General features: G+C 36.7%; 1 protein-coding gene across 3 annotated transcripts in view; it reads right to left on the bottom strand.

Moving 5' to 3' along the window:
* LOC110452842 (serine/threonine-protein phosphatase 6 regulatory ankyrin repeat subunit B-like) overlaps positions 1–26,666 on the bottom strand; it is a 73,316-nt gene that overhangs the window by 31,045 nt on the left and 15,605 nt on the right. For 2 of the 3 annotated variants that reach the window (XM_021501554.1, XM_021501553.1), the window contains exons 1-3: positions 3,567–3,625; positions 828–1,028; positions 414–512 (exon numbers count right to left, since the gene is read on the bottom strand). In XM_021501554.1, coding sequence (XP_021357229.1) covers positions 414–512; positions 828–1,028; positions 3,567–3,617 — 351 coding nt within the window. In that variant the 5' untranslated portion in view covers positions 3,618–3,625. Of the gene's footprint in view, positions 1–413; positions 513–827; positions 1,029–3,566; positions 3,626–5,182; positions 5,285–5,504; positions 5,604–6,447; positions 6,553–6,850; positions 6,965–12,298; positions 12,398–26,219; positions 26,322–26,666 lie in introns of those variants that run through there. The other variant, XM_021501555.1, reaches the window with a different exon arrangement.

Below are 26,666 nucleotides of genomic sequence, written 5' to 3' on the forward strand. Positions count from 1 at the left end.
CAACAGGGTACACGGCTACTCAAACATAGTGGACACTACTGTAATGTCTGGACCAACAGGGTACATGGCTACTCAAACATAGTGGACACTACTGTAATGTCTGGACCAACAGGGTACATGGCTACTCAAACATAGTGGACACTGCTGTAATGTCTGGACCAACAGGGTACATGACTACTCAAACATAGCGGACACTACTGTAATATCTGGACCAACAGTATATATAAACAGCTTCTCAAATCTAGTACAAGGAGTTAAGTCATTTTGTTGTAATGTTTATATAAAATACATAAAAAAAATCACTTTATAAATGCTAATGAAATTTCTATCATCAAAGTTTTGGCTGTACTACATACTAAAAAAGTCTCTTGATATGATTTTGATAGATTGCTACAGAGAACTCAGCCCCTTACCTTTGTTTTGGAGTCTACAGATGCACCTTTGGTCAGTAATGACCGAACAACATTGGTATGACCCTTCATTGCAGCTGCATGTAAGCAAATAGCCCCAGACTGAAACATGAAATATAGAGACATGTTGTATCCTATAATAGCTTCAATCCACTAACAAAACGGTACATAAAAAAATACTTTCTTTCACACCCCTGTTTAGGAACAAATAATGCTTTTTTATTATTATTTCATTGTTTTCTCATAGTGAATAATGCAAACAATGAAATTCTATGATTTGAAATCAGTTATATGATTACCATTGTAACATTTCCACAGAGTAGTTTGAAACATCTCCAGCAGAAAACCCTGACTACATAATTAATTATTCAACCCAGAAAGTACCGACACTAAAGACCAAGCTGAACAAGAACATACCTTATTTGGCATGTGAAGGGGCACACCCTTTTTGAGGAAGGCAAGAGCAGTATCTGGGTGTCCATATTGGGAGGCAATGTGCATGAGTGTGCTGCCGTCCTTGGTGCGGGCCGAGATGGACGCTTTACATTTGTCCACTAGTAGGTCAACCACATTAGTATGGCCCCGTTCAGCTGCGATGTGCACTGGACCACGGTCAAACTGAAACAGGATAAGACATGCTTTCTAAGAACAATGCTAAGGAGGCAGTGCTGTAACATAAATTAGTTTGTATGCATTCATCATTTACATGTAATTAAAATTACACTGAAATGTATCTCGATTTTCACGGAGATAAGCTACATATCGATGTGTCTGTCCTTTGTAAACTAGAACTTAAGTATCAGGCTAATTAATAACCCCTTCTGGCACAAAAATTGCTAGAAAAGAAATTAAAATGCAATGTACATTTACCCTAGTGAATTAAGGCAAGTAAGATTCTGGGCATTATGTATATATGTAGATCAGAATAAAGACAACTTGGCAAAGGGTTTCTTGAAAGGAGTTAAACACCCATAAAAAAAGCCAAATAATAAAATTAAGAGTAGGTACACCATTTAAGAGTAAATTTCACAAAATATGAATTACAGACAGATGGACAGAAACACCTTTACTATTATCTCTCTTTTCTCCAAAAATAGGGATTAAAAATATTCTTTTAAAGCGAGATGATAAGTTGTATCAAAATAAAACACATTTTTTCACAAGTTTAAGCATATTTGAAGAATCTGAGAAAATATTGCAATTACTAGATAAAACTTTTAAAATGTTGTAATTCATTAAACATCTCATATTACATTGTAAAATCAATATCTCATTATTCTGTCAGTCATGTGATAAAATACTGGCGGAACCATTAATATTTACAGGAAAAGCTTTACTAATTATATATATGTAATTATAGAACATGAATGAGGGAATTTCCCTGTTGATACTTTGATTATTGATTTGTACATCATTAAGTAAAGATAACTTTCCTGTCGCTGTGATTTCCATTATTGATCCAATCAAAACTTTTTTAATTGAAATCTTAATTGCATAATGCTCATGAATCGTTTGAACATTTCCAACCTAAATTTTTAATGGCATGGTCCCTTTACAATGAGTGATTTCCTGTGATAAAGCATTTACTACCAATCAATGTTCAGCATAATGCACCTGTGATGATAATGTTTGTTTGATCAATATCACAATTTTCTGCAGCTTTTGTTATCCTCAGATGCACACTGATGGTTATTACTATTTCAGTATTTTCAAAGGCCCTGATTTCTAATATAAGTGTACCAAAAAATATTTTTACACACCTTATAAGCTATATTTTTGAAAAATTCAATAAGGACCCTTATCTTTGTATTTCCGTCAATTTCCTATTGAGACTGAATGACTGTCAAATGTACTTGAACAATGCCTGCTTAGCAATATAGGTGTGTTCAAGTACAACCTGTGGTGTAAAGGACGTCATCAATGTTTACTCAATTCTATTAAAAAATAGGTGTTTTTTTAAAACTTTTAATTGAAAATATAGATCAACTCTGCTACAGCTAGGGTAAGTGAGTATGAATATGATTACTACCCTAGCTAGGATAGATATTTAAGTCAACATTACTTAATGTCTCATATTTCAACTCACTATCAAAACAACATGAATTCCGAGTTCTGCTGGTACCTTGGGTACCAGCTATTATACTGTTTGTATTTTTTTATCTGCATGACAATATCTTTAAATTATTTCTGAAAAGAAACTCATTCCTTATAGAACATTTATATTTGAAAAAATAATAAGGACAAAATAAACAAAAAAAAGTATTAACAACAATATTCTGAGAGTAAAAATTAAACAAGGCCAGACCTGTTAGGTTGGTTGGAGTTGGAAAAAATGATGTTAACTGAGGCCCAGGTGTCTAAGAGGAAGTGTCTGACCTTGTCTGTGAGGTTTGGGTTGGAAGGGGGAGGGATGATGTTTACTGAGGCTCAGGTGTCTAAGAGGAAGTGTCTTACCTTGTCTGTGAGGTTTGGGATGGAAGTGGGAGGGATAATGTTTACTGAGGCCCAGGTGTCTAAGAGGAAGTGTCTGACCTGGTCTGTGAGGTTTGGGTTGGAAGTGGGAGGGATGATGTTTACTGAGGCTCAGGTGTCTAAGAGGAAGTGTCTTACCTTGTCTGTGAGGTTTGGGTTGGGAGTTGGAGGGAGGATGTTTACTGAGGCCCAGGTGTCTAAGAGGAAGTGTCTTACTTTGTCTGTGAGGTTTGGGTTGGAAGTGGGAGAAAGGATGTTTACTGAGGCCCATATGTCACAGAGGAAGTGTCTGACCTTGTCTGTGAGGTTTGGGTTGGAAGTGGGGGGGATGATGTTTACTGAGGCCCAGGTGTCACAGAGGAAGTGTCTTACCTTGTCTGTGAGGTTTAGGTTGGAAGTTGGAGGGAGGATGTTTACTGAGGCCCATATGTCACAGAGGAAGTGTCCTACCGTGTCTGTGAGGTTTGGGTTGGAAGTGGGGGGGATGATGTTTACTGAGGCCCAGGTGTCACAGAGGAAGTGTCTTACCGTGTCTGTGAGGTTTTGGTTGGAAGTGGGAGGGATGATGTTTACTGAGGCCCATATGTCACAGAGGAAGTGTCTGACCTTGTCTGTGAGGGTTGGGTTGGAAGTGGGAGGGATGATGTTTACTGAGGGCCAGGTGTCACAGAGGAAGTGTCTTACCGTGTCTGTGAGGTTTGGGTTAGCCTTCATCTGATACAAATATTTGACCATTTGCTCATCCCCCTGAGGTTTGGGTTGGAAGTGGGAGGGAGGATGTTTACTGAGGTCCAGGTGTCTAAGAGGAAGTGTCTTACCTTGTCTGTGAGGTTTGGGTTGGGAGTTGGAGGGAGGATGTTTACTGAGGCCCAGGTGTCAAAGAGGAAGTGTCTTACCTTGTCTGTGAGGTTTAGGTTGGAAGTTGGAGGGCGGATGTTTACTGAGGCCCAGGTGTCAAAGAGGAAGTGTCTTACCTTGTCTGTGAGGTTTTGGTTGGAAGTGGGAGGGATGATGTTTACTGAGGCCCATATGTCACAGAGGAAGTGTCTTCCCGTGTCTGTGAGGTTTGGGTTGGAAGTGGGGGGGATGATGTTTACTGAGGCCCAGGTGTCACAGAGGAAGTGTCTTACCGTGTCTGTGAGGTTTTGGTTGGAAGTGGGAGGGATGATGTTTACTGAGGCTCAGGTGTCTAAGAGGAAGTGTCTTACCTTGTCTGTGAGGTTTGGGTTGGGAGTTGGAGGGAGGATGTTTACTGAGGCCCAGGTGTCAAAGAGGAAGTGTCTTACCTTGTCTGTGAGGTTTAGGTTGGAAGTGGGAGGGAGGATGTTTACTGAGGCCCATATGTCACAGAGAAAGTGTCTTACCGTGTCTGTGAGGTTTAGGTTGGAAGTGGGAGGGAGGATGTTTACTGAGGCCCAGGTGTCAAAGAGGAAGTGTCTTACCGTGTCTGTGAGGTTTTGGTTGGAAGTGGGAGGGAGGATGTTTACTGAGGCCCATATGTCACAGAGGAAGTGTCCTACCGTGTCTGTGAGGTTTGGGTTGGAAGTGGGAGGCATGATGTTTACTGAGGCTCAGGTGTCTAAGAGGAAGTGTCTTACCTTGTCTGTGAGGTTTAGGTTGGAAGTGGGAGGGAGGATGTTTACTGAGGTCCAGGTGTCTAAGAGGAAGTGTCTTACCTTGTCTGTGAGGTTTTGGTTGGAAGTGGGAGGGAGGATGTTTACTGAGGCCCAGGTGTCTAAGAGGAAGAGTCTGACCTTGTCTGTGAGGTTTGGGTTGGAAGGGGGAGGGATGATGTTTACTGAGGCTCAGGTGTCTAAGAGGAAGTGTCTTACCTTGTCTGTGAGGTTTTGGTTGGAAGTGGGAGGGAGGATGTTTACTGAGGCCCAGGTGTCTAAGAGGAAGAGTCTGACCTTGTCTGTGAGGTTTGGGTTGGAAGGGGGAGGGATGATGTTTACTGAGGCTCAGGTGTCTAAGAGGAAGTGTCTTACCTTGTCTGTGAGGTTTTGGTTGGAAGTGGGAGGGAGGATGTTTACTGAGGTCCAGGTGTCTAAGAGGAAGTGTCTTACCTTGTCTGTGAGGTTTGGGTTGGGAGTTGGAGGGAGGATGTTTACTGAGGCCCAGGTGTCTAAGAGGAAGTGTCTTACCGTGTCTGTGAGGTTTTGGTTGGAAGTGGGAGGGAGGATGTTTACTGAGGTCCAGGTGTCTAAGAGGAAGTGTCTTACCTTGTCTGTGAGGTTTGGGTTGGAAGTTGGAGGGAGGATGTTTACTGAGGCCCATATGTCACAGAGAAAGTGTCTTACCGTGTCTGTGAGGTTTGGGTTAGCCTTCATCTGATACAAATATTTGACCATTTGCTCATCCCCCTCCCAGGCTGCCAGGTGGAGGGGAGTCTGTTTCTCATCCTGTCATAAAACAACAGAAAATACCATAAGAATGTACTTATATTGAACTCATATCTACTTCACTCATCTATACACAACTCAACACAAAGACAGGTGGTCTTTTATTACAGGGTCATTTTACAATGGAAACTGTTAAAGTGATCGACATTAGAAGTGGTCTCTTAATGGAGGTAGTCATATGAGCAGGTTTCACATTACTTTTACTGTTATCAGAACGTACATTCATGGTGTCCACAGGTGCACCTGACTCGACTAACATCTTGGCGAAGTCAAGGTCCCGGCGCCGACACGAGATGTGCAGTACTGTATCACCATTGTCCTGTCACCAGAGAGAACACAGCAAATGTAGAGTCTAAAGAATTTTATTTGTGTTAAGATTCTTTTTAAGGTATGTAATTCATCCAAATACATGTATTTACACACAAATATACAAGTATTTATATTAAAATGCATCATGTTCTCAGGTATTTAGATATATATATATATATACATCATTTATTTTGCTGTGATATCTTTATGGTGGGTACGTATATGGCGGATGGCGGTATAGCGAACTATTAAGTGAGGTCATAGTTTATGATGTCACAACATATACTTAAAATAAACAGTCTGAAGAATCTTCTAGAAGAGATGAAAGTACTAAAGACTTGTTGTTAAGAATTTTTCTTTTTATAATATATATATATATATATATATATAAACTAATCAAAATTTTAAAAGAGTTTCAATTTGTTTGACATTTTTTCTGACTTGGAATTCCTTGTTCATTTACTAAAGCAAGAGTTTTAATACATGGATGAATTATATATGATTTCCTTTTTCACCAAAAGCAATTGCACCAGGGGATTGGAGCACCAGATCTCTTTACAAATTCACAGTAAGGTGGGGAATACTATACATATAGATAGAAGTATTGTTAAGCAAAGGGCAGTATTTGAGGAAAAATTCAAATCAGGTGAATATCTTTAAAAGAACAAGATGGCAAAAATGTTACAACTTACAGTATTTGATCAGTGATTATTTCCTTTTCAAATTCACATCCTCACATATACCTTGGTGGATACACATTCACAGAAACAAGTGTTCAGCAAGTATACATTGTATCAGTAATACAATAGACCGTAAATTATTATACCGAAATATCCACACGTCATTTTATGTACCTTCCTCTGCATCTTGAGTTGTTGGTCTGCATGTTGGTACAGAAGTTCCTTACACACAGCCACATTGCCAGCCTCCGCAGCCAGAAACAAGGGTATGGCACCATTCTGGGAACACAAAACAGTTTCTGTCACCGATTTTGTTGATAAGTAGATAAATATATATGAGTAAGCAAAAGGCTGTAATTAATTCAGTATATATTAGTTATTATACTCACTAATGAATATGTAGCTCTGAACACCAAGCAAGCATACGTTTCATTAAAATGCAAGCAATTTTTTCTTTTTATTTCAAACAGCTTTGATGAATTCTCCTTTCTTAAAACGATGCTTTAATTTTGTACATGATTCTGTTTAAATATTTGATAAAAAGCTGCGATTCCCTCCAACACCTGGCAAATCCTACCTTGTCTGGGTAAAGGCGGCCATCTTTGTTGGAAGCCTTGAGCAGCAGCTGGACAACGGTAACCGCCCCGCTGGTCCGAGCACAGGCCATGTGGAGGGGTAACTGGCCCTTGGGCTGTCATATACAACAAATACAGTCAAGTGAAGGATGTGCTTATGAAGTAAGGGTCTTGATGAAATAAACTTATTTAAAATCAAAAGTAATTAAAAATTCCCAACTATTATCAAAAGGACTGTTTTTCACACAAGATATATGTTTGTGCAAACAGACTGCTAGAAAACAAATTTGAAGTTGAACATAAATTTAATTGTATAAAAAAATTGTGTTCCAGTTTGTTGAAGATAAACCCTACTATAAGTTTTTTGTTTTAGTAAGTAATGATACAGCTTAGAGAGAAATGTTTAAAAATCTTAAGGCCAAACAAAAAAACATTCCTATTACATAATGTACATGTCTGAACAAGAGTACCACGGGGTGGAACAATATACGTCCGTCGAATGCCATTTAGTGTTATATACTTTATTACATTGAAATAAGATTTGAATAATTCTAAGAGTGGTTAGCTGACATGCTGTAAGAAATGTAGGAGAAAATCTACGGACAAAAAAATCAAATACTATAATGTATACCAAGTTTCAAAGAGATGCGTTGAAAAATGTAGGAGGAGATTGCCGGACAAAAACCAAATACTGAAATAAACAAAGGGCAATAACTTTTGCAAAAATTGTTGAATCAAAATTCTTTTAAGGGAGACACAACTTCATATCGTGATTATAATGTATACCAAGTGTCAAAGAGATTGGTCGAAAAATGTAGGAGGAGAAAGTTTACGCCGGACAGACGGACAACCCCATACCATAATATACTTCCGTCAAATTTTACGGGCATTTAAAATTAGGGTATGTAGCTAGGTATAGGTAGGTAATACATTTTTAAAAAAAAAAATTTTTATAATGTTTATATAAGAGATTGATCTTTACTTTAACAGTGCTACCTTGGATATTACCAAAAAAGGTAAGGGTAGGCACAAAAAAGTAGAGAAGGTAAGGTAACTAGAAACAAACAACATATTTTATTTGGCCATAAACTGGGAGATGGACAAAAAGACAGGTATACTAATAGACACACAGAAAATGTCCCCGGTCATTTACACTGATCGAGGGGTATCATAAACAAGTAAAGATTTATCTAATCAATAATAACACGGACTTAAATAACAATCTATTTCCGTGATAATAACAATACAACAACGAACTAAATCACCCAAGAATTTCCTTCCATCAAGTACAATACAGCAAGTTGTATTTAAGAACGGTGAAAAAACAGTACGAATCAATTGCTTTAATCAATATATTGTGAAAGTTGATATATATATTCTATTTAACTTGCTACATTAAGACAATTAAATCTAATCCTTGGAGCAAAATGTTTTACCTATTACTCCTAATAATGCTAAGCAAATTTGTTTGTTTCTAAGCATGGAAGGATGATTATACATAATGAGAAATACCATGGAGTGATAATTAGGCCTGCCCTGGTTTAATACCTGCTTTGCTGAGCATTCAATATTTGTATGTTAACACGAAACTACAAAGTAGATATTTTTCCTTTGTAAATATTTGTGATTTTGTGTCTTTCAAACAATAACCCCTGTGTTGAATTTGCCTTCCTGTTTGTGATTTAATTTACTGTAAGTGTCTGACAGACTAAGTTTTTGCTTACTGAATGCATAGATCTGACAGATTATGATTTCATTTACTAGAAACATATGACAAAGTAAGAATTTGCTAACTGTAAGCAATATTTAGCATCTGGCAGATTATGATTTTATATTTACTAAGCATATGACAAAGTAAGTAATTGATAATGGTAAGCATCTGAGAGATCAAGATTTACTTACTCTAAGTGTCTGACAGATAAGACTTGACATGGTGTGTCTGACAGGTTCAAGAAACAATCCTGCCATAGGAGTGAGTATACAGTGGAACTTGTCTAAACAAAACCCCTAGGATTCAGTTTCACAAATACATGTATACCATAATTAAGAAAACTTAAGGAAATTTACTCTGATCTTATATTTCCCCAAAAGGGAAAGGAATCATTGTCTGGTTAAAAAATCTTAACTTCAGCTAAGGAGGTTTCATAAAACTGGTCAGCTACTTTGTATAATACATTCATACATATTTATAACTCCCACAAAACATCAATTTCCATGTAACCTGAACTGGTTTTTGATTGAAAATTGTCCAAAATTGTCCAATACCTTCCATTAACTTTCAATACAGACCCCCCCCCCCCCCTCCACAAAAAATCATTTTTTCTCCATTACCTCTTTTTCCCAAAACTACTAGATTACAAAAATCACTGGAGGTTTACTGGGAATGAAACATTGTAGACCAACGTCACCAATGACCTATATACATTCACCTACACATCATAATTTCATCTCCAAACATTGATTTATCAACCAATCTCGACAGGGCAATTAAAAACATAACAACTGTCAATCAAAATTATTGAAAAACACTGAAGTTAATCATTAGAGCGGTTTCCTTCCATTTGAAGTGAATTTTCACCTTGATTAGACAAAGATAAGTGTATTCTAGCCTAACCCAGGGAAGTAGGTAACTGATACATTGGGTGGTTGCATCGATGCAGGTACGGTGTACAGGTGTGAGTTAAAGGTATCATGACACAGGTACAGATGTATATTAATCCTCTACATAAAAGGTGGGATGGAGAAGCTGACCACAGGAAGTTAAAAACATCCTTTTACCATTAGATACCAACATGAGTTGACAGCTATGATTAATAAGCCAGCAGTGTGTACCTGTATCAGGTTAGGCCATGTACTGGCTTTACTCACTCAATCAATAGGACAGTGGTTCAGGTTACACAAAATTACAGCACCAGCCATTTATAGAATAGCCATGGTTTTGTCACCTAACCGATCAAACAGTGTGAAATGTTTGTCAGATTTTTCATTGGAAATCTATAACAACCCAAGAAATATATTCAAATCTTAATGCAATTTGGTATATTTCATCATAATAATAAAAAAATAAAAAATAAAAAGAGAAAATAACAGTTACTCCAGGGCACCAAAATGATACATATAACATACTTTTCCATCAATAAGCCCATGCCTGGTAATAAGCCCATGGCAACCATGTCAAATACCATTCAGTAGAAATACCACTAAATGCTATTTCAATGTCCCACAATAAGCCTAACCCTTATTTCTATACATCTAAACATTTTCTTTAGGTTGGTAAGTAGGGATTGTGAAAAGATTCATGTAGCACAGCCAATAAGTGTTTCTATGTGACGTTTCGATGACTGGTACAGTATATACTCTGTCACCTTCATCAGTTTAGCATATATCCAACAAGCGAACATAAAATTTATTTCAAGAAGTAAGAAATCTTATTCTTCTGCAACATTTTTCTTTTTCTGCGGTTTGGATAAAAAAAATCCATTTTCAGGTTTAACTATTTGATGTTAATTTGTGGCTTGAAAAAAATAGCAACTGCAAAATAAACAAAGTGGGCGAGGAACATGTTAAGACACTCAACCCCACCCCATCCCCTGGACCCCCATGGACTAGATCCCCAAAAGACGTCATTATAGCTCACACTGATATTGACTTAATTGAAAAGCCTTTTCCTAACAAAGGAGATTTGCAAATATTACAATGATTATTAAATGTATATGAAATACTGAGCTATTGAGAAGCTCTACAGATGTTTTTTTTTCTACCCCACAGGGAGTCTGCAGGCTTGTCCGGATCCAAGGAAGAAACGGGCCCGGCTGTCATTGTCATCCATACAATGTTTTCCTTTCACTTGCACGTTACTAACAAACCAGGAATCAAAAAGGAATGTTTAATAGCTGTGGGATTACAACATGTGAGACATGGTGTGACCCTCTTCCTTTTTTCCTCCGAGCACTTCTAGGGATCGTTCTGTCAATTTGTGGCTGCTGACCATAAATTAAAGGTGCAACCTGGAGTACCTGTCCACAAAGCTACACGTTTCCAAGGCGATATCAAACCGAACAGATATGTACCCAATTATTACACGTTCTGTTAGCTTAACACTGAGAGATGTAAACTAAAAACTGGAATATTTTTTTAAACTGAAAACAAAACTGCTACAGAACCAGATTAAAAATGGTTAAGTATTAAAAAATAAACATGACAACACAAAAAGTATATAGTCACATTCGATATTTTTTTTATTAAATATTAAAAATACTTGTCGTTAAGCTGATAGCACACACACATTCCTCGACGATCTGCCCAAACACTTGACCTGCCTATCAATCTACAGAACTAAATGCCTGCTGAGAGTGGAACTTTTTTAATTATCAGCCTTAATTATGTTTGATTTAAATGAATGGAATGATATTACACAAGACGTCATACAGTTGTTTAACAATTATTTTAGTTTTATCCAATATTGAATTTATTGATGTTACCAGGTGCTTCAAGTGAGTTAAGACTTAAAATATGGAACTGTCCTGTTCTTGACAAGTTGATAGGCTAACTACTTTTTAATTAACGTAGAGATTCTGTACAAATCCTGACTGAACTGTTATGTCATAGAACAAATACTGCTATCGTTAAGTGCTGCTAACACACAGATAACACTGCCATATTGTTAGTATAGACTGTATTGAAACACATGAGAGTCTAGTCAACCTTCAATATCTTAATCAATTTGTTTTAATTAATTTTTTTATTAAGATCAATTGCAATTGACAATGCACAATCTGGGAGGATGTTACCATTAGACAAATGACATTGAAAGAACCATACTTGCATTCACTTATGATCACTTGATTTAATATTCCACCACAAAACTTCATTTCTTATTATCATACAAGACAGAAGAGGCATAATGGACCTGTAGCAATCACCTGTCATCCAATGTTGCTCACATCTAACCAAAACTTTTTTTTACCTGAAAGCAAGATTTCTAACACTGCTTACCTTTCTACATGTATATGTAAAATTCCCTCAAGAGTGTTAGGTACAATTTAAAGTCAAGTTTAACAATACATGGAATACTGAAGGATTGAGACATTACGTATGAATTTTAGGTTAAGTTAATTTGGCCCAACACCTGAGATATGGTTATTTATATTTATTGTGTTGGCTATCTGCCAAATTATCAAAAAACGCTTTTTAATGGAACTGAATGAGGGCGATATTTTACATGATAACATGGCAATCACAACAAGTGTATGACCATGGCATCCTCGGTCCATAAGGGGAAATTGCAGTTATATGCTCAAGGTTATACTCCTATAACATAAACAGTCACTGGTTGACTTTTTTTTATCGGATATGATTATGACGACTGCGTATACACAGAGCTTGTCAAAAGTATCTTGCCATGTTAAACATCTAACATGTTGGAGTACATTATTCTTAGTTATTCCTACCCCTCCTGGAAGGTTGACATCAGCTTTCCTATTGATGAGGAGTCGCACCACGTCATCCTTGGCAAAGGCTGCAGCGAAATGGAGGGCGGTCCGATCGTCCTGAAAACACATCAATTGACAGATATTAATGGGCTTTTTAATGGAACTGAATGAGGGCGATATTTTACATGTCAGATAACATGGCAATCACAAAAACTTGTTCCCTCTCTGAAAATTGTAATGCTCACGTTTATCCATCAGTGTTGTTATTTAAAATGACTATTATTATTTTATTTAAACATTTATTTACCTTGATTTTTCGTGGGGGTTAACTTTTCTTATATATTTGTTATATTTGGGATCTTGAACGTGAAAATGTCAGTTCATGAGGGACCCCAATTTCATTAGTTAACAGTTAAAAGCTTTAAAAATAATACAAGTGGTCAGGCAACTGTTCAAGACAGGTAGTTAGGCCCTACCTAGTTCTACGGCGATCTGTACGTACGAGGTTATATTGCAATAGATGCGTTCAAATAGGATCTTTTTATTTTCAGTCGGCTAAATTATAATACAGTACCGGACAACTTATCCGGAATGAGGTAAAAACTAATAAAAAATGTTACTAGGTTCCGGAATGGGGTTATTTCCCCTTAGACCGTAAATAAGATACCGCATGAGGACTTAATCCCCTTCTTTACAGATCTATGTACAATCTATTCGTATCGTTTTACCATGGATGAACTGTTTCAAGAGACTGAGTGTGGGTCTACACAAGTTACACATCTTATTGGGTAGTTTTAAATGGTTTTGGGATATAAGGCATAATGGGCCTGATGCACAATGTATAATGTTCACATGATGAAGTCTGAAATGAATTAAGTATTTTTATTTCCAACATCTTATTTTACTTTGCTCACTGTATTTCAAATGTTTAACCAGAGACATATAAAGCCATATAGGCCTACGTCTCTGGTTTAACCTTCTGGGGCCGGGTTAAATATAAAATGTGATTTTTTTAATCTATCAACTTCAGTTCAATAACTTTTAAATAAGCTTCTAAAACAACAAACTATTGATTAATCACAGACTTGCTTATTATTTTTCAAGCGGTTTTTTCCCTTTTAAATCCACAATTTAACTTAATCAAAGTTAACGCCATTAAAAGAACAAAAAGGGAGATAACCACCTTGACATTTTAATTTGCACTTTAGTGACAGCAACAGGAAGCGGTAATTAAATTTTGATGATAAAACTGTTCGTCTTAGCACCAGGACGTTGACAGGAGTAAATGATTTGTGTGTTCATGTCGATACAGTGTTTGTAGGCAAGCTAAATCAATTCTTTCACCTGTGCACTACAAAGAAACATGCAGATAGGCAAAGTTGACTGTTGGATATTGGCGGTTTTTAATCCATGCCATACCTCACAAATATGTCACATTGAATGGGTACATCTGTAGAATCTATCAGCGTATTGATGTTGTGTAAACCCCAACGTTGTCAGCCTGAAGATTAGCGCGGACTTAACCTCCCGAAGGCTTCCTCCACAGACCCCGCGTAACTACTGACATTCGTATTTACTCATTGATTCCGTCCTCCATGCATTGTCTCTGGTTCTATTTGACATTTCCTATCCCTTTCTACATCAATATTCTGGTCAGAAAGAGCGGCGTCCGTGATCTTTTTGAAGTTAATATATGCAAGTAAATATTCAGCCAAGTGTCATCTCTCTGAAAACATTAACTTGTACAACTGGAAACCCAGGCAAAATCCAATCTTCCGGAATTATCGCGTCATGTCCTTGATACGGATTGTGTAACGTTGGACCTAGTTGTCAGATGCCTCTCTAAACATGTTACATGGAATAATCATTACGCTGATATCATGCAATAACATTCTAGTTATAACAATATTCCATTTGTATTTTTTATCTTTAAGATGATGAACAAATATATAATATGACATTTTATATAGCACAATATCTACCAAAAAATAATTCACTCTAAAGCGCTTTACAATATATAGATACATGAACAGTTTATACAAACAATGTAATGGAATAAACAATGTAATTTTAAGGATTACGCAGAATTGGCTTGATTTTATTTGGTTTAACGTCCTATTGACAGCTAGGGTTATTTAAGGACGTGCCTCCATGGGCATGCTGGAGGAATGGTATGTTGGTGTATTTCCCTTCTTGCGATAGCGCGGATCTGATGCCAACTATATAGTGTTGGTCTACCTCACTGAAATACCATGCAGAAAGCACCCATGACAGAGTCCCACCAGGTCACATGATTCTGACAACGGGTACACCAGTTGTTGCGATTACCCTAAGTGCTGATTGCTTAGCAGAGATTTTAACTACAATTTTTAAGGACTTTGGTATGTCCCGGCCTGGGGACAGAATGTCCAAAAACAGGGCCAAAAGTGTGAGGCATTGCCAAAAAAGCGCTAGTAAGCAAAAGCAAAAAGATTGGTTAGAAGTAGAGGAAAATTACATAGATTCCAAATATGTATTGGGGCAGCAGATCAAGTTTGGTTTCTTTTTCCCCTTTAAGGCACAGGAGAAACCCCCCGGTTCTGTAGGGGGTGCCATGTTTATTGGCCTTTTACGATATGCAGTGGGATACAGCAGGCCTCCCCTAAACCTGACTGGGCAATGATTCCGCTAGAGCTATCTGGTCAGTCACTAACTTCAAGCACTAGCACTGGTATATTTCATTTTGTTTTTCAGTTAGACTGCTTCCAAAGGTATCTGCTTTATACTGCCGACCCAATTGAAGAATACAGCACCTACACTACAACACCCAGCCCATGACCTTTTTGTATTCCACCCGGCTGGGGTTGTTGGAGTTGTGTATGCAACAAGCCACGGCGAACCCCGGTCATCTGCATAGAAAACCGGAGTGAGAACAAAATATGAATAACAAAATGGATTCGGAAAGGAAAAACAGATTTTTATATAAATCCGTCTCCTGATTTTGTTGAGCTCAATGCAAGGTAAAACATTCGAAAAAGTTCAGTAACCTCTGTCGACTGAGTGGTTTTGCTTACGCGAAAAAATGTATGTTATAATAAAAGAACATATTAACTGAAAGTACGTTTGGGTTAGCGACTGCGAGTCAGATTAACGGTAAATATAGCGCTTTTGTTACTTATACAACAGACAAGGTATGACTTAATGCCTACATGTATATTTCATTAGTGTGATGTGACATGTATTGTAATCATGTGCCATGTAGCGTATATATGTTTGTTCTTTGATGTAATTTTTTATGGTCAATTTCAAACATACTGTTGATTTATTGGTTTTATATTTGACTATTGTACCCTGGTTTAGAACCACAATTGGTATATTATGACAAAAAAATGTATTAAGCCAGTGCAGTTTTAATGATCTATTAGTATTAAGGCTCTCTTTGTTCTCTTTGACATATGATTGATCTATTTGACAAGGCATGGACATTTTTCACAATAGCTATATTAACTGGGTTAATGAAAAAAGATACTGTTACAGAAAAGCATAGATCGCCTATTTTAGGAATGTTAGAGCAATGGTCCAAAACAGGCAAACAATATTTTTACTTTGGTACTCTGTGTTGCCATCCCGGAATTATTTTCCCGGTAGAAATATTGAATTTTATGGAGAATTTCAACAACTGCACTGAAACTTATTTAGTTTAAACATATTTTATTGCCAAAAAATGCAAAAGGATTGGGCACAAGTTACATGAACATTATTAACGCCCTTTCCTTATAAGATGAATAATTATAAATAATTGTATATACACATCATAAGATGGCTTTCACAGTTTAAATCACTACATTTATCTATTATTGAGAGAGAGAGAGAGAGAGAGAGAGAGAGAGAGAGAGAGAGAGAGAGAGAGAGAGAGAGAGAGAGAGAGAGAGAGAGAGAGAGAGAGAGAGAGAGAGAGAGAGAGAGAGAGAGAGAGAGAGAGAGAGAGAGAGAGAGAGAGAGAGAGAGAGAGAGAGAGAGAGAGAGAGAGAGAGAGAGAGAGAGAGAGAGAGAGAGAGAGAGAGAGAGAGAGAGAGAGAGAGAGAGAGAGAGAGAGAGAGAGAGAGAGAGAGAGAGAGAGAGAGAGAGAGAGNAATGTAACCATCCAGCACAGCCAGCGCAGTGATATCCTGGCACTATTCCATACTTTCAGCTATTCAACAGTTCGTCACGTCCCGTGCTTTGTGGCTTTCTCCTTTTCATTCCATCCTCGAAAATTCGTTTCCACCGCACTGACTGTAACTGCATGGCCCATCACATGCCTATACTACATACATTCAAGCACACGCACACTTCTTGCATTCACGCTCTCGTGCACTTAAAAGAAAGTTAAACATTACAGAGGATTACTAAAATAATAAGGAACACACAAGTGCACGTTATGCCATGTAATCCGGACACAAGCTCAGAAATGAATATGAAAGATAATGAGACCTGTTGGAGAGGAGACAGAAGAACGTGACCATATTAAAACCTGCGAGTACTCATACATACTAATGGACGTATATAAATATTTATTTATTTTCGTCACTCGAATAATCTTCATGGCCATAAAGATTTCTAATCATTTGAAATTTGAAATTTGATCAGTATATGTACTGCATGTAAAAAAAGAAATGATGAGCATTTTCATTAGGATATCCACATGCACAAATAGGAGAGTTGATTAGGTTAACATTAAAGGGATCATCATTTAAAGGGCTGCATTTATGACGGAGTTTGGTTAGTAAAATATTTAACTTGCGGTCACTGGCTAAATAGAAAACAGGCACTTTGAATGTTTCATTTTGTTTTTTGAGTCAGTTTGTGAAGCTCTTATTAGAATGTGCAGTTTTAATATTAGTGTCAAGCTCATTCCATAATCTTAAAGTAGAAGGTATGAACGAGTTGAGTGAAGATTGTAAACGGAAATTAGGAATGGAATAGTTCTCAGAGTTTCTCAAATTATAAGGAGTTAAAGTAGCTACTAGTGGCGGGAGAAGGTCAGTTAGGTAAGAGGGAGTCATATTGTTGTGAATTTTGTAGAAAAGTTGAAGTTTGCGGCGGGGGCGACGTTGAGACAAGATTTCCCAACCAGTTTCGAAGTAAAGAGACGCTCTACTAGCAAAAGATGGCAAGCCGGTGACAATACGCGCCGCTTCTAACTGGAGTTTTTCAGGTTTATTTGCATCGGCAGTTGTACAACCGTCCCAAACTTCGCAACAGTATTCAAGCAGAGGGAGTATAAAGTAAGATACATTCTGTTTAATGTCTTGCGATTAAAAGTATATTTTAACTTGCGGAGAATTCCTATTTGTTTCGTAACAGTTTTACAAATGTTATCAATATGGTGAGTCCATTTACAGTTAGCATCTAGGAAAATGCCTAGATGTTTATGATGTTCAATAAAATCAATATCAACATTATTAAAAATAAGATTGACATCAAGCTCAGCATTGGTATTTGAAATTAGTAGTGCTTCAGATTTATTAGGATTAAACTTAACAAGCCAATTTTCTGCCCAGTTATGATTTTTTTCAAGATCTCGGTTAGTAGTAGTTTCAAATTCAATTGCGGAAGGAGAGGAGACTGATAGGGAAGTATCATCAGCAAAAAGGCGGGAAGGGCTGACAAGGTTATCAGTTATATCGTTGATATACAAGAGAAAAAGAACCCTGGGGTACACCAGCATTAGTTGTTTTAGTATGAGAAGTAACATTGAGGATGAAGACTTTTTGATGTCGATTCTGTACATAATCGGATATCCAGTCTAAAAGATTTCCATTAATTCCATAGCTTTTTAATTTGTGTACAAGACCTGCATGCAAAAGCCGATCAAAAGCTTTGGAAATGTCACAATAAACAAGACAGGTATGATGACGGTTTTCTAGATTTATACATACATTATGATAAATTTCAATTAGTTGATGCACTGTAAGGTGAAATGAAACTTATTTATTGGAGATATTGGCATAAAAGCGAAATATCAGCATGGTAGTACAAATATTGAGGTTTAGATTTTACAGTCAATTCCAACACTTTTGCAAAAAAAAAGAAGAAAGTTTTGACAATTTTTTATTTGCCAAAAACAGGTAAAAATGTTGAAAAAAATGAAATTTTGACTCTACTGTATCAAAATTGGACCCCTTAGTAATTTCCATGCCAAATATTAGCATTCCAGTACATTAGTACGCATACTGAAGTTAACATACTAAATTTAAAAACTGGTTAAACCTGAACATGAAGGTTTTGGCTAAAAAAGTTAATTCCACGGTTCAAGTCCTTTACAAGTACAATATTTCAATTTTTGATATCGCCAATGTTACTACATGAGCCCATCCCCAATGCTACTACGTGAGCCCCTCCCCAATGTTGCTACGTGAGCCCCTCCCTTCCATTTGGGGTTTATTTAACCGTGTGTTGAATGAAAACGTTAAAACTTGCTGTTTATCGCCTAAGGTGGAGATATTGATGAATTACATAACCAACATAGTGTTATTTTATATATTTGAGTTTATATTATCAACTATCAGACAATTTAAAGGTTTACAGGCAAATTAGGTACAAACATGTCTAACAGAGAGATGAACCAAGCATACAGTGTGATCCTTTATAAAACCACAGGAAGAGAAATACAGACAGGCTGAAAGGGGCATACTCATTACAGCTCTTGTCTTCAATACCGTCAATTTGAAATGGAATGTACAATTGTGTGTCTGTATTTCAAACTATTTGACTCGTGTGTAACGCCCCTTCATATAATAAGAATATCTTACAAATGAACGCCATGTGAAGATGGAGGAATAGACTCGTGAGCACCATTCTCCTCTGTGTAACTGAAAGAAGAGCAAATTCGAGAGCACAATTTACCACTGTGCAACTTAGAAAAGGACAAACGCATGGGCACCATTCTCCAACGTATGACTGAGAGAAGAGCAAATTCGTAAGAAACCATTCTCCATCGTGCAACTGTGAGGAGGAGGAATTCGTGAGCACCATTCTAATATATAACTGAGAGAAGAGCAAATTCGTGAGCAACAGTATCCTCCGTATAACTGAGAGAAGAGCAATTCCGTAATTAAGAAACCATTCTCCATCGTGCAACTGAGAGAAGGACAAACTCATGAGCACCATTCTCAAACGTATAACTGAAAAAGGCAAACTCATGAGCACCATTCTCAATCGTTTAACTGAAAAAGGCAAACTCATGAGCAGCATTAAGAAGATCTGCCTGACTCATGAGCACAGTTATTCACCGTATATTATGAAAAAGCACCACTCATAACCATCAGGCAGGACCGATCAGAGTCTTAGGATCTTCCATATCCCTTTTATAACATCGAAATCCACTTCACGTAAGTAGAATCTCGGTGATTTGTAGATGAAAAGGGCGATAATGTGACCTTTGTTGGGTACCTGTTGAGAGTATACATTGACCGCTTTACTCTACCTGTGTGACGGATGGACATAATGGGGTGATTTATTTGTGCAGCAGTGCTAAACCAATATGATCACCTGTAATTAAATCTGTGCCCTCATCACCATTGTGTGCTGCACCAGCTCAACTGTGGGGCTCTGTGTGTGTGACTGATAGGTATACAAAAAAACACAGGTAATACATAACCTGATTTAGTAACGTGATTAAGCCATAACACTTATTGTCCAAACGGCAGCATGGCTATATTTTTTAATTAACAGTATTCAATAGTTATGGAAGATTTTAATTATCCTAATTTCTGAAAGTAAGATTTACATCGTACGTGTGTCGACAACATTTTTTAACGCTACGCGAGAGTTGTACATTTTATCAATATTTTCCATATAATATCTTAGTTGTGTTTGGAGTATTTTCGATTTTTTTCTCTCTGTATTTTGATGGCGTTGTACGAATTCCTGCCTACAGCACCAGGTAACCGGCTAGCTGATGGATCCGTCACTTACGCATATACATTTTTTGTTATCGCAATGCTGGTTTTAACTGTTTCATCTGACTACATAAACAAACTCGGTCCCTATATGACACTTTAACCACACCAGCATGAATAAAGATATAAAAAATATAGAAAAATTCTCATTAGCATAGGTTAGAATTTAAAGTCACTAGATGAAGTAGGTAAAAAAAACTCACTGGGATATGATATGAAATCTCACTGGCATGGATTAGGGCAAAACACTCATTAGCAAGTGTTAAGACATAAGATAATAGTATGGGTTAGGATATAAAATCTCAATAATTTGGGTTAGGATATGAAAATCTCCTAGCATGTGTTATGTCATAAAAATCTCTCTAGCACAGGTTAAGAAATGAAAATAACACTAACACTGGTTATGAAATCTTACTAGCATGGTTTTTTATATGGAATTTCACTAATATGGATTAGCACATAAAAATCACTAGCATGTGTTTAAACATAAAAATCTCAATAGCATGGGTAAGGATATAAAATCTCAATAGCATGGGTTAGGATATAAAATCTCAATAGCACGGGTTAGGTCAAAAAAGTATCTCTAGTATAGGTTAAGAAATGAAAATAGCACTAACACTGGTAAGGATATGAAAATCTCACCAGCACGGATAAGGACAAAAGAAATCTTACTAGAATGGGTTAGAACAAAAGAAATCTTACTAGAATGGGTTAGAACAAAAGAAATCTTACTAGAATGGGTAAGGACAAACGAAATCTTACTAGAATGGGTTAGGACAAAAAACTCAAACTAGCATAGGTTAGGACATACAAAATATTATTATGATGGATTGTTAGACAAAATTCTCTCATTATCGTATATTAGAACACTGAAAGTTTCATTGCCATTGGTTAGTATATTAAAGTTCTTACTATCATCCGTAAGGACACAGACAAAATAACAATTATGGATTAGGAAATTAGATTGTCCATTTATGCTGAATTTGGATAACTAGAGTTTCACTATCTTAGGTTGGGACACAAAACTCACGTGGCTGGGGACAATCATAATTTCAGTAACGGTGTGTTGGGACTCTAATTAGAATAGAAAACTCGAACGAATCAATAGTGAAATTAAAATTATATTTGGATAGTACAGGTCCTGATTAGCACACACTCAAACTACATCAAATCCGTAGAAAATTGATTGATTTCTGTCGAAACACAAACTTTGAAAACATTTCTGTGATTTTACACTTCCTGTAGTAACATGTTTTAGAAATACAAACACTCAACATTCATCATTGTGCCTGACCGTGGAGGCTCCCACTGTAGACACAGTATCAATACAGAATAGGTTTGTAAATCGTGGAATCTCAGCAAAATTGTATATCTATTGACAAACCATTACAGAACGATGAACCACACCTCGTCCTCTCTACAGTCTGCACAGCATCCTCTCACCACCCTATAAAGCTAGCATACACCACAGGGACCAGGCTTCGGTATCACAAACGTACTTAAGCTGAGATTTGAGTCCGAACTCAAGAACTCAAGCTCAGCGTCCGTATTTCGTTATCACAAACTAAAAACTCAGCTCAACGCCTCAAGCTGAGCACAAAAAGCTGAGACTGTTTGATCTAAACCCCTTAAACGTGTAAAATTACTCTAAGTTTAATCTCAGTTTAGGTCCAAATATAGCTGTAACGAGAGCACCCCAATGATGATATATAATATTACGACTAGTATGTTTCGTCAATGAGGTGGGTTTTTGCCGAAAATTGATCTAAACCCCTCAAATATTTAAAATTACTCCGAACATCCACGTTTAAATCCAAATATTGCAGTAATAAATTATCAGATCAATGTGGTCTACACGATATACTATCGCAATATCCGACAATGTCCAATATATAAGAAAGTACGGTTTTGAAAATGTTGATCAACAACTCCAAATATTAAATTTTGTTCATTCATTGTGTGAAATTGTATTGATAATTTTATCGGTCCATTGTGTGATTTAAAGTGTTACATTGATTCCATGTTTTTGCTGATATGACAGGTGTAAATATTTATATATAATGGAAATATTTAATAATACATCTGTGTTTCCATGTTTTACACTTGTCTGAGTAACGATGTTTTACACTTCAATGTTTTACACTTGTCTGTGTACCAATGTTTTACATTTCAATATCTTTCACTTGTCAGTGTACCAATGTTTTACACTTCAATGTTTTACACTTGTCTGTGTACCAATGTTTTACACTTCAATGTTTTACACTTGTATGTGTACCAATGTTTTACACTTGTCTGTGTACCAATGTTTTACATTTCAATGTTTTTCACTTGTCAGTGTACCAATGTTTTACACTTCAATGTTTTACACTTGTCTGTGTACCAATGTTTCAATGTTTTACACTTGTCAGTGTACCAATGTTTTACATTTCAATGTTTTACACTTGCCTGTGTAACTATGTTTTACACGTGTTTGTGTAACAATGTTTTACACTTGTCTGTGTAACTATGTTTTACACGTGTTTGTGTAACTATGTTTTACACTTGTCTGTGTACCAATGTTTTACACTTGTCTGTTTAACAGTGTTTTACACTTGCCTGTTTAACTATGTTTTACACCTGTTTGTGTAACAAACATTTCCTGTTTTTGTTCTTCGTCTTTATTTTACATTTAATTGTTTAACACTTGTCCGTGTTACAATATTTTCTTCCTTAACACATATTTTTTAAAAATATAACAAAAAAAATAAAAATAAAAAACATTTTTCCTGTCCAAACCTTTTTTGTTGATTTTTCTTTGTTAGTTGGATTTTTTTTTAAACAAAATGTATGGACTACTAGTACTCGATATCACATAAAGAAAGCGTGCACAAATTCGAGTTGAGATCAAGCGATATTCCATAAATGGCTGTTAAGTGTTAAAACACCTATGACGTAAGTGAGAAATCAATGACGGTAATTACTGTGTACAAAATAATAGTGTTCCAGCCAGCTACTGGACCAAGCCAATATTTAACCTATTCTAACGAGTAGGCACCGTCACAATGTTGTTTGAATCGACTACAAATGAATGAACTCTACTGAAGTAAAGATGTGATTTAATTGATAATACAACAAATTGATGTTTAAAAATGTGTACAAAAGTGACTAAATAAATTCTACCATAGTTTGCTGTTTTGATATTAAAAAACTTAGACAAAAGAGACTTAATAAATCATAACATAAATTGGTGCTTTGAATTAAAACAGGATATAAAGTCGAGTATACAAACGCCACAAGGGAGCCATATGACGTTGCTTTAGAACTGTCAGTAAGCATTGGAGTAATGAGACTGAAGTATTAATGAAAATGCCTGACATCACCTTCTTTACTTTTCATAGGATTTCCTTTACAGCTCTATTAACTAAGTTCGTGACCAGTAAACGAATATCCGGATTTGACTTTTGAAGATATACTTCAAAAATTGACATCAGAAACACCCAGGACGGAAATGCCTATCGATACTCTTGCAATCATGGCTGTGTTCCGAAAGTCCTATTGGTGCACCACTTGACTAGTAAAACGATTGTTCCGGAATCAGCTATTAGTAGAAATACTGAATTGACCCCAGAAACACCAAGGAAGGAAACAGAAAAGATTAACGCTTATCGGTACTCTCCCAATCATGGTTCTGTTCCGAAAGACTCCATGCCTGACACGCGTTGTGGTATCTACGCTCAAGGATTGCGGATCCCGAAAGGACGGGACAGGTCTACTCTCTGTACATGGTTTCTACACTTGCATACTATCGGGACAAAATCAGTTACGTTCAGATTTACCATTAAGCATATAGGATTCATGGTTAATGTGAATGAAACAATTTTCGTTCAAACTGGCATGAATATTACAAACGATCGTTCACCGTCTAATGTTGGTAAACACATTATGTCGAGAAAGCACAGTATGTATAAGACCTTTGACATCAACTTGTAAAGTGACGTTCCTGTGGTTATTTCATGGCACATCAATTAACCAGTCAAGTGCCACTTACTTTACAGTCTTATTAATAAGTACGATCAAATACGATGATATCCTTCAGACAAGCAACATTTTCTGGTTAATATGTCAGTGGTGTTTTATAAAAATATATTTTATATCATAGAGCAAAGGTCCGGAATTGTCGACTTTCCATCATGACTTCATTGATTGACGTTGACCTTGAAGTAAGGGTCCGCAAATATTCAATGACAGATATCCTAATGATGGTTCATGAGTGGAGAGTTCCATCAGAATTTTCGTTAGGGAAGTAGTTCCCTAAACAAACAAGGAAAATAGATAAAGAATAAAAACGCTACAAATTCCTAATTTTTAATGCTTGACCTAAGAAAATATCATATGTTGTTATTAAGTCATATTCCTGGTAAGCTGTATATACCAAACGGTACAGTGATAGCCAAATCTTGAGGGTGTGTAAGGTTGAGGCAATGATTAGTCTAAGTAAATGGTCTACCGGCAGACAAGATAACCTAAACTGGCTATTTTCGGCTGAATAGTGGAGTGGTGCTGATCAGTGATTATCACCTGTTTGTTTGACAACATAACAGGTGAGTCATAATGTTCACACCTGGCAGGTACATCTGGATACCTAGCTGTCCGTCAGAATTAATCTGAGCCCGCCGCTATATCCACACATTCACGGACATTTCTGACCACTGCTGTACCAGCTTTGTCTTTATTTCATATAAACAGCAGTGATACTATAATAGGAAAAAGAGTAGTGGGTCTATACCAGGGATCGAACAAGCAACCTCAAGCTTCCCAGTCCACCGAAACTCCCACTAGCTAAAATGTGAGTTGTAGGCATGAATGGCAACAGATAGTGAAGCCCGAAGTAAAATGACATCTGGAACATGAAAGTCAGTTTGAGTTTCCTGCTGGAATCGACAGACTACAACAGAGGTACCTATCGCGAAAGGTCAAAACAATACTAATGCACCAATGCCACAATAAAACCAGATTGAAAAAGAACGGTATACGAAAAATAGCATTACTGTGCAAGAGAATTGTCCTTTCATCATATGTTCTCGCTTAAAATGAATAGGTTTCGAAAAAAAAAAAATCAGAAGTTAAGAATGTTGATGGGTGTCAATCTATTAAAATACCGTGGGTTAAATCGGAAATTAATGGCATCCACATTTGATAAGTCCTGTTTAAGATGAAGACAATCGGGACAGGCTATTAAAGACAATGCGATATCACATGTCCATATATACAGGCATTACACGGGTGATTACACCAATATCTGAATGCCCTGACCTATGCATGACCTCTGTGTCAGATTATATGTACACACACGCAGTAATTATGTCCTAAACGTGACATAAACCTCTGGGTTATTAGTGTAACTGCTAAGCTGTTTAATATTTAACGCGGGAACTTTCTTAACCGTCACACAAACTGTAGCTGTCTTTATGACAGATAAACACTGCAAATGACAATGAAGATTAAATATCTAACAACAGAACTCACTGAAGTGAGGATTTTCCTTTCATCTGGTCGAGTCCTTGAACAGATAATAACCCATTCAACTGGTCTCATAAGCGAGTCTTCCACAAACATTTCTAGATGTTTAGTCACTCCATAAATTTATATTTTGGAAAGGATTGGAGGTTGTTTTTTTAAAGAAATACTGAAGTAGATTCGCATGACACATTACAATTTCTGTATTTGTAATAAAAAATATACGACACTTAAATGTAATCGGCAAATACAAACACCTGTTTTGTCCGTATTGAACATTGAATGTGAGAAATAAACCGTCTTGCTTTCAATATTCAGCAATGTGATGCTGTCCGTATTCATAATTTTATTAAGCTGCATTTATAGCTAACTTAGATGCCATGTTTCTTCAACATACACTGCCGACTTAGTATATGTGTTGACATTAAAAACGATTTGAGTACCAACCTACATTTATCAATGAAATCATGTTTATTTTCAACATTAAGTACGTACATGTATCGAACGTCCAGCCTACTTACCTTTGCCCGTTCGTTGATCTGTGCCCCTAGGTCCAAAAGTCGTTCGGCCACCACTAGTTTGTTCTCCTTGACAACCACCATCAGAGGTGTCTGTCCCGTCTCCTAGAAAACACAACGAAACATCATATATAATATAATAAAGATAGTATTCCCCGTCCCCTAGGAAACACATTAAAACATCATATATATTATAATAAAGAAAGTATTCCCCGTCCCCTAGGAAACACAACAAAATATCATATATAATATAATAAAGATAGTATTCCCCGTCCCCTAGGAAACACAACAAAATATCATATATATTATAATAAAGATAGTATTCCCCGTCCCCTAGGAAACACATCAAAACATCATAAATAATATAATAAAGATAGTATTCCCCGTCCCCTAGGAAACACAACAAAACATCATATATAATATAATAAAGATAGTATTTCCCGTCCCCTA

Source organism: Mizuhopecten yessoensis, unplaced genomic scaffold (genome assembly GCF_002113885.1).
Source record: "Mizuhopecten yessoensis strain PY_sf001 unplaced genomic scaffold, ASM211388v2 scaffold6913, whole genome shotgun sequence".
NCBI classification, from domain to species: Eukaryota; Metazoa; Mollusca; class Bivalvia; order Pectinida; family Pectinidae; genus Mizuhopecten; species Mizuhopecten yessoensis.